The 13515-nt window shown below is 43.6% G+C and overlaps 1 protein-coding gene across 1 annotated transcript in view; it reads left to right on the forward strand.

Annotated features, from left to right (window-relative positions):
- LOC137437837 (uncharacterized) overlaps positions 1–10200 on the forward strand; it is an 11261-nt gene extending 1061 nt beyond the window's left edge. The window contains exons 2-4 of the mRNA XM_068132506.2: positions 4290–4395; positions 4703–4972; positions 5111–10200. Coding sequence (XP_067988607.2) covers positions 4290–4395; positions 4703–4972; positions 5111–6516 — 1782 coding nt within the window. The 3' untranslated portion in view covers positions 6517–10200. The remainder of the gene's footprint in view (positions 1–4289; positions 4396–4702; positions 4973–5110) is intronic.
- The last annotated feature ends 3315 nt before the right edge of the window (positions 10201–13515 follow it).

Below are 13515 nucleotides of genomic sequence, written 5' to 3' on the forward strand. Positions count from 1 at the left end.
GAAGGCACCTATAACGTCATCATTAACATAATATGTTACTCCCCATGGGGAGTACTTTACAATGAGCCACCGTTAATTTTTTTCCCGTGGAGCGGTTTTGGAGATATAGAGGTGCAAAGTTTTTCGTTTATTTTCAAGATGGCGCCCATACCACGTGGCCCATAACGTCATACTTATCATTAAAAAATCTACAGGAGGAGGCGCTCCTACGGTGAAAATTGCTTCTCAATCAGACCAACGGTTTCAGAGAAAACGGATTTTAAAGGGAATAAACCTGCAAAATTCCAGCGGGAGATACATACATACATACATACATACATACATACATACATACATACATACATACATACATCATACATACATACATACATACATACAGACAGACGTACGCTGTTCTAGGTGGCATTGCCCTATGGGATACGCCATAAAAATTCCTGCCCAAATCACCTTCAGTCGAATGTCAGGCCTAACTAGCCGGTTCGTGAAAGACAGGACAAACACGTTCCCTGGCCCTTGACAACAAGGTAGGAATATTTGGGGCCGTTAAAGAAGTCGTATTTGTAGTTGTAGTAATAGTAGTTGTCATATTAGACATGTACAAAGTCATAGTAAGCGTTGTCAACTCTGCGGAGGTTTTTACATGTGATGTGGTTGTATGTGGTTGTGCTTCCCAAACTGTGCACCTTTGGACGGTTTATGGTGGCAGCCTCCACCGTGCCATTCTTTATAGTGTACCATGCTGATGTTGTAGTGTGAACGCACGTACTACTACTAGGCATACTTGTGCGCACATACATGGCAGGCATTGTTCGTCCGAGGTTCCCGACTCCATTTGCAGCTCCGTTCGGGTCGGTTCCGGTTGCGGCGGCTTGTTTGGACCCGCACTCAAAAGCAGCCCCTGGGCGAGCAATTGTTGCTGAAAACCAGGTTTGGCATTCAAAAATAGGGTCATGGCGTAGACGGTTAAACAGAGACAGACACATAGGAACACAAAGGTATTCAGACAGACATACGTGGAGACACAGGTACACAGACTGACTCACACCAGGCACAATTATGTGTACATAGACACAGACTGACTCATACAGGCAGAAATGTATAGGCAGACGAGACACCGAGCCACGAGTTCTGCTGAAAAGCTACAAAAGTAGGGGGCGTGGAGGGCAAGCAGCGGGCCATGGGCCATGTAACAAGATCCAGGATCAAAGAACGAGCGGGACTGAGGGAGGGATGGAGGCGGGACGGCTGTCCATCAGTGGAAGCGGGTTCAGCGAAGTGGGATCGCGGCCTGGTTTGGGCGCCTGGATTCTGCGCCGGGTGATATATACCGGAGGCGAAACAAAGAGAGCCCGGGCCACCTGGAAATGCCATCTGGCCCAAAAGTGCCCGCTTTCAGTCCATGGTTCCAACAACGAGCGGCCCGCTTTCACTACGACATTCAACGATCAAATCTTTGATAATTATCAAGTGTTAGTAGAAAATGGAGAAGCATGCCTCAGCAACGAGGGTGCATTTCATCTTCGCAACAAATCTGCAAATGCTATGATTTTCTGGTTTACTTTGAAAATGTTTTCAGTTTTGGCCACCGATGATGTCGCCATCCACAAGTCATGGGCGTCATCCACCCTCACCATCCTCACCTCCACCTCTCCACTCTTTCGACTGAAAGTCTCTCAAGAACCCAACATGGAGGAGGCCGAACGCTCAAAATCTCATCCTGAACGCTCAAATCGTCAAATCCTCCTTTTATTCTTTACCTCCTTTATCCCGTAAGCCCTTTCATCCATTATTGGAGTCGCAGCAATTCTTTTGTAAATCTTCCTTTCTCTTCCTCTAATCCATTATGGACTCCGAGACGGTTCCGTTCTCTCACGGTAACCTGCTGATCATGCCGTCCTCTCTCTCTATCTCTGTGTCCATTCAATCAAATTGTGTGCAACAGTCTACTGGTTGCATCGCCGGTCTGCTGGTTGCATCGTCCTTGCGGGTACGGCCGTGCCGCTGACGCCCTTTGTTGGTTGGGCAGGAATTTGGAATTTGGAAGCAACAGATGGGGACACCTGGCTTATGTTGACGCAACTCCCTTATAGTCGGGTAGGGAATGGAACCCGGGTGAGACTGCTCGAGGACGAGTGCGCCATCCCTGAGCTATCCCGCAATCTCGTTTACTCTCCCAAGTTGATACACACAGTATTTTCTTGTTTACTCTGTGAGTTCCTTCTGTTTTCTTTTGTTTACCTTCGCATGGATAGTCTAATCCAGAAATATTATTGTATTGCGCATCCCTCCCCACAGGCTAATGATGTATGAAATAAAGGAGTGTGCTTGTGTGTGGGCTTACATTCATGTGTGTGTCTGCATGTTGATGGAAGTTTGAAGCATTTGTTGTTTTGGAGTGCAGCGAAGGTTGAAATACCTCTCCAGATCTCTCCTCCGACCTACGGTCTACCTGCTCTTAGTCAGGTTCACTATGTTAACAAATATAATTTCGTTCAAAATTTTGGTAGATTAGCAAAACTATACATTTTTGGAATATTCAGAGCATGAGGAATCCAAAAATTAATGTTTACATTTGCGTAGACACCTTTGCGAAAATGACACTCAGGACAGTGATGAAGATAGTCAGGTTCACTATGTTAACAAATATAATTTCTTTCAAAATTTTGGGATTAGCAAACCTGTACATTTTTGGAATCTTCAGAGCATGGAGAATCTGAAAATCAATGTTGGCATTTGCACAGACACCTTCATGGCCGCCATTTTGGATTTTGAAAATGGCCGCCATAAAATACATATTTTGCGCGATCTCGGCCTCTAGTCAACATAGAGACTTAATTAAATATGCTAATCCTATGTTTTCTGGGTCAAGGAATCCAATAAAGGCCTCAAAATAGTGCTCAGGATTATAGAAAAGCAACAAACAAAGGTAATTGAAAACCATTGTCTTTATATTTGTGATATAACTGTATTACATAATACATGATATTGCAAGTCCTTTGAAGTAATAGGTTGTTATAGGAAGTTATAGGTAGTATCAGATTGAACTATAAGTCCTATACACAGGATCTACGAGGTCTATACCGTTCAGGAATTTGCTTTTACAGATCTTCATCACTGTCCTGAGTGTCATTTTCGCAAAGGTGTCTACGCAAATGTAAACATTAATTTTTGGATTCCTCATGCTCTGAATATTCCAAAAATGTATAGTTTTGCTAATCTACCAAAATTTTGAACGAAAAAACATAGTGAACCTGACTATCTATCCCCCTTGATGTTCTCGGTCATCTGAGCAGTTGTTACACACATGAAGCTAAAAGCGGGGTTAAGCAATTGGTTCACATTGTCTGTCTACAAACGTCACTTTATGATTGAGGAACAACCTAATTTCAAGTGAATGTCTTATTATGAACACGAATCGGACCATGAATCGGAAAACGAACCTGGAGTTAGCAGCACTTTGGCTCTGAATTCATCCCGATCGCACATGCGCAGAGAAGGAGTGAGATTTTTGTTTTTGCTTGTCTATCTGTCTGGGAGTCAAACAGAATTGAAAATCATTCCAAACAGGAAGCTTACTGTTTTTAAGGACGTCATAAAGGACACAAACAACGAGCACGAAGATTGATGTAAAGTGGTAAATAAGGTGGTGCAAAAAACACTGCATCAATATCAGTAAACTTCTTAATTTTTTTCTTTATTGATACAACCTTTAAAATCTTTATTTATTTCATTTGAATTATATACTTGAACGATGTAGAATACAAGTCACTTGTTACTTTCAATAACCTTCCGTTTAGCCGTGACAAAGTATTACGGCATTTTACGTCATCACGGCCTTGACCAATCAAATTTGCCGCACGTAGAAACTACCAATGTCCTTGTTTCTCAAGATAGCGTTGGATAACGTGTTCTATGAACTCTTGAGTTCCTCTCATGCAACAAGTTTGTTGCTCCATCTCTGGTCCTTTTCATAATATTGTGATAACTCACCTACTGTTGGCGAAGAACCGTGGGATGTTTAACGTCCACCCACTAACACCCAGGTTAACGTTCATCGTTACTTCCTGATTGTGGTATAGCACTTTTGCACTTTTGCGGAGAAATGAGATTTCGTTTTTGTGAATATTTTTCTAATGAAAAATGTTTATACGGTGCATGTTTGTTAGGCTAACCCCCGCTCTAGCAGGGAAAATGGCCTTAAAATGCCTGTTGTTGTTTGGTGCATGTTTGTTGGGTAGAGGATGTTTCAGAAAGCCAATCGCTGTCCTTCCTTGCACGTGTCTCCGCAGGGTTCCTTGCAGCAATGGGAGCCTACCGTTGAAAGACGGGTCAGTGACCTCAAGTTGGATTCAGACAAAAGCACCGGGCGTGATGGTGACAGCAGGCCCAGCTCTGGTAGGTTGTCATTTTGTCTTGTTGAAATGCGGGCTCTTCAAAGAGTAGGTCAGGAATTAATGGTGGGCTGTGGAGAAGAGATGGACAGATAATGTGTGATGATGAAGCTTTGATACACAAAGGATCGAGTCCGAGTACAAAATGGTGTCTCTTCCCCCATTAGCGATCTTCTGTCTGTCCTATTATACATAAGGATCTCTGGGAAATACAACTCTTCATTCAAGTAATGTTTTGATAGAAACCCTGTAAGGAAGGTCTTGTGGTATGGTCTTTATTATTCAGGTGAAAACTTGTCTTTCTTTAACAGGATTCTACTCTCTCAGTGATGCCTGCTCTGTCTCTCTGTCCAACTCCTGCAACTCCGTCGCCAGTGAACACGTCGTCGCCACATTTCGGCCTGGGGAGCCGCCGTGCAGCCATGCCTCGTCCACTCGTCATTCTGAACCCAATGTCGGGTGTAGCTCCCAGGCCACAGCCTCACCTTTCACCGCACAAGAACACCCTCAATCCGCTGTTGACCTGTCATGGTTTAGCCTTGTGGGAGGTGACAGAGACAGAGGAAGAACGCATACATCAGGTTTGCCAATTATTTCATTTTAAATGTGCAGAGTTCATGCAACGTGTTGTAGCAGTCATTGTTAGACAAAACCAATATGAATTTACACAAATCTGACATGGAAATGTTGTCAACTTGACCCTTTGATTATGCACTCAGGAGACATATGCCGAGCTGCGTGCCTGAAACCACGTGACTGGTCATCCCATGATGGAGGAGAGCCCCCAGCACGTTTCTGTTGTGACCTTCGTTCACGCGACTGTGCTGAAGTATATCGGTATCCCAGCCCACTGCACGTTGTAGCGCTGCAGAGCTCCTTGTTCCTGCAAGCTGAAGGAAACACGATGGAGGATTCCGAGGAGTCTTGGAAGCCAGAGCCAAGCAGTACAAAACTGAGAAAAGTCCAAAAGTCATCACCACGAGTACACAAAGAACGGGCAAATGCTTACATTGTAGCTTTATTAAGCCACAGAGGAAATGTCACCCCTAATCGACCACAGGATGTCTTCGGACGGCGACTTGTTACAAGCTTGAATGTATGGCATCGTTTTCCTGGCCAAAGACAGGCCCTATTTGAACCACGAGGCCTATTTGGAAGTACGACCAGCCTTACTTCTGCACGGCCTTCACTCACATCCACATTACCTACTCAAACTCGCCCCGCTTCCGTGGACTTATCTGACCTTTTTCCTCTCCCACTCCGGGGACCACAGAAACTCGTGCCTAACATGGTTCCAATGAGACCTGCAGTGTACCTTAGGAATGTAGGTAGCTCACCTGTCTGCAGTCAGTTCAGAGAGAACATTCAACAAAGGGTTGGTGGAGAGATTCCACAAGGCTCGAGCTGGCAGCAGGATAAACCGGGACAGTTTTTATATGAACCACGCCTCGCCAAGATTCGCCAACTAATGAAGAGCAGCGTGTTAGTTGAACGAGAGGACAACAGTGACAATGATGCTGATGACGATGAAGATGAAGAGGAGGAAGGTAATCGTGGTGGTGCAAGATGTCGTCGTGGAAAGCCAAGGAAGCAGCGTTTCCGTGATCGAATGGAGGCTGTGCGGCAGAGCTTTCGCTTTCCTGGGGCGGCTGCTGTAAGGCGCCGGCGAAGCAGACGCACGCAGTCGGTGATGGATGTATCACGGCAGAAGGGCTCGACAGCACGTATTGAGGTAGGGCAGGTAAGACCGTGTGAAGAGCCAGGAAACCATGTCAGGGCACATTCAGGATCTCAGGGAAGGCGGTGGCGTTCTAGCTTGGAAGTCGGACGGGACGATGGCAGTTTAATTTGCGGCAGCCAGCCTTGGCCCGTTCTTTATGACTACCGTGGAGTGGTAGGCCCAAGTCACCCGGCAATAGCAGAGATAAGCGAAGATGACTTCGGCGAGTGCAGAGCGGGTGGACTTGGGGACGCTGACTCAAGCTTGAGTGAGCTGGAGGATGTTGATTGGCCAAGTGGCGAGATTCTTCCTCAAGGATCTCTTGTAAAAGCTGTCAGTTCTAGTCTGAAGCAGAAGGTTTTACAACTCCATTGTGATGCACAGAAAATCATAACAACTGTATAAGGATGTCCTTTTCGAAAGCTACAGGAATGAACTGACTTTCTATGAAGGACTCAACTTACACTGCGGTCAACATTAGGAAAGCAGATGCCCTTCAAAGCTCAGCGGTGAGTCAAGGATGTGTCCGATGATCAGGGAAACAGGCGAGCGTAAGATTTTGTGAGAGTTTTCGGTTCTGACGATTTGCCTTGCCACAAAAGCCATTTAGTTTTGACATGCAAATGCAAGCTCATCCGTTCTAGGCAGAGGACATTGCGAGCTGAAACATTTTGATTACTTTATTCCAATGTCAGACTCCGGGGCAGCATTTTGTCCATTCAGACGCTACTCGTGGATACTCTGCTCGATACTCTATGCCGAAGGCCCCTGCGGAACACGTCAGGCGGACATGCAGGGATTTGTGGACCGTACTCTACTGTCTCCATGGGCAGAGAAAGGAAAGCGATGAAAGGACGTGGTTGAAATGAAACGCTCATTTGATTTGATGGTGGGAGGTTGCTTACGACGACGTGTCAAAATGGTTATGAAAGGAACAAAGTCACCTGGTTCCAAAGGAAGGTTATTTAGCGATAAAGGTAGGAAACGAGCTCGGTGTGCAAAATGCCAACTTACATGGAGTTTTATTTCGAATAGGAACTTAGTAGGCCTACATACTTCATAGGATTTGTGCCATTATGACGACGAATCCGATTGAAGTCTGTGCTGGAAAGCCAAAGGTTGTGTGTGCTCTCTGTAACTTGTTTATTGTTTGAGACTTGTTTTCACGAGCTGAGCGGTGAGTCGTTTAGATGTTTTTTTATAGTGATGTCACCTTGATTTGTGCAACAGAGCCGTTAATACAGTGTGAGCTACGTTAAAGGTAACAAGATTCGAGTAGGAGTTCCCACAGGCCAACTTTGACCCTAGACTAGGATACTAGAATGATGTCATATTTAATGTGCAGATATAACCGATGTATTTATATATTTATCTACCTGACTGCAGTCGTTCATTTTGTTCTACTGCGTTTTTTATTAAACTTTGCTTCTTTGTAAATAGTGTTGTCCATGCTGAGTCACTTTAATTTGTTTTGCCACGTCATTTGCTTTCGCTTGTCCAGGGCTCTGTCTTGTTTTGCTCGTTATTATCCATCTGAGTCAGAATCACTTAAACTAACGAACGATTGAAGGTTTGAGTCACCAAATATGATCACTAGGAATTCTTCAACATTGAGGTCATTGTTGAAATGGACGACCCTCTTCAATGAGGCCTGTTAGGACCGCTGCTGGTCTAGTCCTATAAATATGATCAGTTGAGAGCACTCTGGGATTTCCCAGGTTATACTTGTCCGTGTGGGATAGCCAGGTAGAGGTTGTAATGAGAGGCACTACAGGAGTGAGGAGTTTTACAGTTAATTCATGGAAGGCGTTGGGCCTGGCAAACGAGAAGGTGTTTGGTAATGGTGTTGGGAAAGACCTAGCCATGATGGATGCGAGTTGCGAAAACAGGGCGGTGTTCGGAGTGTGAGTGTGCAGATGTCTGCGAATGTGCCCATGTTTATGTGTACGTGCTCGGACATCTCATTTCATCAATCTTTCCACATCAGTGACTAATCCATTCAACTAATGAAGCGTGAGAGTTTGTACATTTATTGACTTTTTATCCATTATTTATTACTTCGGCCACTGAAAGATTTGGCTGAAACTTTGGGGATGAGTTGGTTAGGTGACAAGAGCAAGCCGATTCGATTTTGATTCAGGTCCGGAACCAGATCCGGCCTATCAGTGGGATACATACACTGTTCAGCCTGGGCGGAGGTATGCTCTCTACCGAGTGCTGTTCCAGTTTCCTTGTTGTGTTCCCTTGCATCACAATTCCCTCTTTATGATTGCATATCCATTTATGGCTGATTTGGAAAGACTTTTTTGAACACATGATCAAGGCTCATGGAAGAGCAAGAGCCAGAATGGAAGGGAACAAAACGGAACGGGGGAAACACCAACAGCAGAGTAGAACTAAGAGTGACATCAAGGGGATGGGGTGAGGGACACTTGGGGTGAACAATCTTCACACAAGCTGAATGAAGTAGAGGCAGAAGAGGAAGTCGAAGGGGGGGATGAAGCGAAAAGGAACAAACCAATTGACATTTAATAAACGAGAGGAGGTGTGTTTGAATCCTTCCTCCCGCACTGTGCTGGTGTATCTGATTGTGGAACCCGATTGCAAGTGATGCCGTTTGTCTTCCCATCGTCCTTCCACAGCCACCAGCACGTACACCTCATCATTTCACCACCCACCGGGACTTGCACTCGTAACTACTACCCGCTTAACCTCACACACTCTTGGAGTTCTTCCATGAACGTTGATGAAACGTGACAAACAGAAAACCGTGCTCATTTGTCGGCCTATCTTGTTTTCTCATGTGCCCAGTCTTTATTTCCTTCACCATTCTTGTACATTTTGTACATTCTTTGTTAACTGTTTACCATCAGGGATACTCGGCGTTGCTCAGTGCTGTTCTAATCCAAATGGCATTTTCAGGAAATATTTTTTTTCTTCTATTTTTTTAAGTGGAGGCCTAAATACTTCCCTACACCCACGAAGGAATGGGGTTTGGATCATTTAATACGAGCAAAAGTACCCAGCGTTGCCATGCAACACAGAGTCGCATCGCTGATGGGAATATTAAGAGAGGAGAGTGAGGGGGAGAATGAGAGGGGAGCAGGAGGAGGGTGATCAGGGATCAAGATGGGTAAGAGGACAGGTAAGTGGTAAGAGGGTGGGTGGGGAACAGGAGCAAGAGGAGGGGTGAGCAGGGAGGAGAGTGAGCGAGGAGCAGGAGGAGAGGTGAGTGGGGAGCAGGAGGAGGGGTGAGTGAGGAGCAGGAGGAGGGGTGAGTGAGGAGCAGTAGGAGGAGAGAGAGGGGAGCAGGAGGAGGTGGCAGAGCAGGAAGAGGGAACAGGGGTGTTTACCAAAATGCTTTGCAGTAGATGTCCCCTTCCGATGTGATATTTTCTAAGTCCAAAAGGGGTACACCTCTGTGAAAAATTGACAAAATGCCCTGTAAGTCGAACGTGTTTTGTAACTTATATTAAAGCCATGTACGAAGTTTCAGTTGAATAAGATTAAAGGGTATGACGATGGGGATAGGGAAAGAAACCTTGTTCCTGATTGATAGTTGGGCTAAGCAGGAGTATAATGGCTTAGTTTGTTCTGTGAAAGCTATATTTTGATATCCAAGTAAAAATTACCAATCGAGCACAACAATGGGTTGCAAAAATGTAAACTTAGATAATCTTTTTGTAATTTTGGGGGAAAAAGTCTGAAAAACCACTGGTGGAATGGATGGACAGACTGGCGGATGGATGTACAGCAAGCACATAATCCCCTCCGGTGAAAGAAGAATTTATCAGTGGCTGAGTTTCTTCAGAATGTTTTTCGAGTTTTAAGGAAAAAATGTTTCTTACTCAGTTTAAAGAATATCTGGATGCTGTATTTTGGCAGAAATGCAGGGCATGATAAAATGATCATTTATGTTGATGTTTTGGCAATTTCATGAGCAGCTGAGTTTCTCCGTCATGCATTTAAGAAGGAAAAGAAGAAGAAAAAGCACAAATGTTTTGTTCATGCTGTTTCTCCATATTCTGTTTTTTACAATCACAGTAATGAAATGATGACAAATGGTAATAAAGTTGAAGCATTTTGCAACTTGAAAAAACATCTGATGTATTGCCTCACCCATATATATTACTAAAGTGTATTGCTGTACTTTATATGTGCTCTGTTGAAATACCATCTAAAAGAAGGAAAAATTTCTCTCAGGAATTTCCTCGGGTTTCCAATTAATTAATTATGTTTTTGTATTTTCTTGTGTTAATGTGGAGGACGTATGACAGCCTTTCTTGCATATAAATAAATAAATATGCTTCGTTATAATAATCGCTGATGTCTTTTAATTTTCTAATTTCACTCCAGATTTTGGCACTTATTTAGTCCTCGAGATCCGATCCTCAAACCCAAAACAGATTTTGATTATATGCTTTAATTAGTCCGTGAGAGTTAATCATGTTTCCAAGGCAAGGCAAGTTTGAATAGGCTGAAACAAAATGGCAGCTACGACCCCTGCGAGGTGATTTTGAGCTGAACCCCTAGGGATAAAGCCTTTCAATAAGGTAAGCCGTTATTCCTCTTCAAAAAGGGGTGGTTGTATTTATCCATACACCCAGTTTTCATCCATGCTCTTCTTTGGATTTCCCTTTGTATGCATGCAAAGTTTGGGGCCGCTGGGTTTAATGGTTTTGAAGTGATTGAAGGGACATGATGACACACACATTGCCTTTAATTGTTAGGTTATCTGGAATTAGAATTAGAATTCAAGATACGTTATTATCAGCATGCACCGTCCGTCCGTCCGTCCCGTTTTCGACTTTTCCGGCCAAACCGGAAGTGTGTCAAAATGTCAGACAGTCAATTTTTGTACAAATCGTGTAAATTCCTTCAAAAATCTTCTTCTCCAGATCCACCAGTCAGAATGCTACCAAATTTGGGTGACATTAGGGCAGGGTGCAAAAGGTTCAGTGGTCCTGTTTTTATAGATTACCTTTCACATCGCTGCAATCTTCGGCACTATAGATTGATTTAAAAAAAAATCCCCAAAAATCAAAAAAAAAATTCAAAAAAATCAAAACATATATACTCTATATTGCCTGAAACACTCCCTGGCACTCACTGCTGAACCTCTGAAAGTTTGTTGAAGATCCGATTGGCCATCTGAGGAAAATGGTGACACACACACACACCTTTTAATTGTTTTTGACCCTCGCCCCTCTGGCAATGTCGAATGCTTTCATATTGCAGATATCTATTCCTCATGACATTATCTCTACCTGATTAGATTACGGCTGTGATTGGCTCAATTATGCTGCAGTGGCAGCCATCTTGGTAACTTGGCTTGTGTATGTGATATTTCAAAAACCGTTGAACATTTACCTTTCATATTACACAGATCGATTCCTCATACCACCCAAAAGGTAGGGGACCTGGAGTATTATCTCTATGTTGTTATACTTTTCCATGATCTCAATCAAACCATCCCTGGTGCAAAAGGTATCGATCATTGTGCAGCAGATAAATCGCTGGAAAAGTTTGGAAATCTTCACCGAAGCACGTGGTATAAAAAAAAAACCCAATCCAACACAGCAGGGCTGATGGTGTTGGTGGTTGTCGTTGTTCCAATGAGAACAACATCACGAATTCAATGGAAATTACATACTTCATGGAGACGTCAAATGATATACTCCGCAATGTAACATCCCTACCCTGACCTAATGTAACCCAAATCTGGTAGCATTCTGAGTGCTGGGTCTGGAGAAGAAGATTTTTTGAAGGAATTTACTAAATCCGCCAAAACAAACCGATATCTTTGAAAACATTGTCGATTGATGAAATGAACCTGGAAGTATTGTTCAATGGTGAGTGGAAGAAGCAAAAGCAGAAGAAAGATGGTTTGGCGACGTGCAGAAGTGAAAGGTGATACGAGGTAGTTTGGGTGTGACCCAAAGCCATTTAAAACGGTCTGAAAGCTGATATGACCTTTCTTATTTGACTGTAGTTTCCACTTCCGTGACGGGATGAAGTTACCTGCATTTGCTTCTTTATTTATGGTGATATATCTGAAACCAGTTATCAACATGAGAGTTTGTGATTCTTTATTCCCAGAATGGCATTCCAGTGGTTATTTGTGAGTGTGGTTGGGCCGATTGTGGTTGGGAAGTTACTGCTTCTCTTCAGTACTAGTGAGACTTTTTTTTGTCGATAATCTTCGTCGAACTCCTCGAATAACTTTTGGAAGCAGCACTTTGGCTCAACCTCCGGCGTATTCTATTGGCTGCGCATCGGGATTCCGGATGGGCTAACGTGCACAACTATTAGGGATGCCTCTTCGGGGTGGTTGTACCTCCCAAACGCAAGTCGGGGCCAAATTTTCGCCATTCGTCCCTGCTGTTTCCCGGATTCCAGGTAAAAAAAAGTTTAAAGCACAAAGAGCAGTGCATGGTATAAAAAGGTAAAATGATTTAAGGCTTCGAGCCATATAGTTACAGGATGTGGTTAATTGGTGCGGCCAGACTGGAGTCGGCTTGGTTGCTGGGATTAGGGCCAAGACTGCCCGTACCTAGGCCAGGCCAAGGGACTTCTTTGTTGCAACACGAAAGGCATGTATGTACGGAGCTAAGACCCCGCACCTCCCCCCCCACCCATCTGGCCAACATTCGCCATCGCATTGGTCCAAGAGCTAGGGTACCTTTTGTGCAGCGTCTGAGGTCAAAAGGTTTGATCAACTTTTCTAAACCAAAATTTAATGCAGATTCCAAAAATCCATTTCTTATGTGCGGCAAATGTTGCGGTTTGGGTGAAAAATGCGTTTTTTTGTTGTTTTTCTATAATTTGGCGAAATCTGAAAATCATGCTGTAATTCTAGATATCAATTTTACTCTCTGGTATATGGTCATGTGAGGTATCAAAATAAAGCTACTGACCTGGAGATCACTCAAGATCACAATTAATATGAAATTAAAATATAGTTGCCATGGTAACAGCCATTTGAGTGGCTCTGAAGTCCAAAAATATCAATTTCACGCTGTACATTAGAAACATTGTACATTTTAATGTGGAATCAGAGGCCAAATGGTTTTTAAATCATTTCTAAATCATAATTTTATGTAGAATCTGAATATCAATGTCTTACAAGCTGGATATGAAGCCTTTTGGGTGAAAATCACATTTTTGTTGGTTATGCGTATTACACAGAAATCTCTGAAATTGGGTTTTAATTCTAAATACCATTTTATCATCATTTATATTCGCATGTGAGGTATCCACATGAAAGTATTTACATACAGTGTATATGTTGGAACCCATCTGTGGATCGGGCCCATCGGCCGATGGGTCTGCGCCATCTGCGGATGTGTTGTTCACCTTGAAGGAATGTGTTGACAGAATGGTGCTCTTCAATCAGGTACACAG

The sequence above is a fragment of the Myxine glutinosa genome, chromosome 12, assembly GCF_964187855.1.
Source record: "Myxine glutinosa chromosome 12, kmMyxGlut1.1, whole genome shotgun sequence".
NCBI classification, from domain to species: domain Eukaryota; kingdom Metazoa; phylum Chordata; class Myxini; order Myxiniformes; family Myxinidae; genus Myxine; species Myxine glutinosa.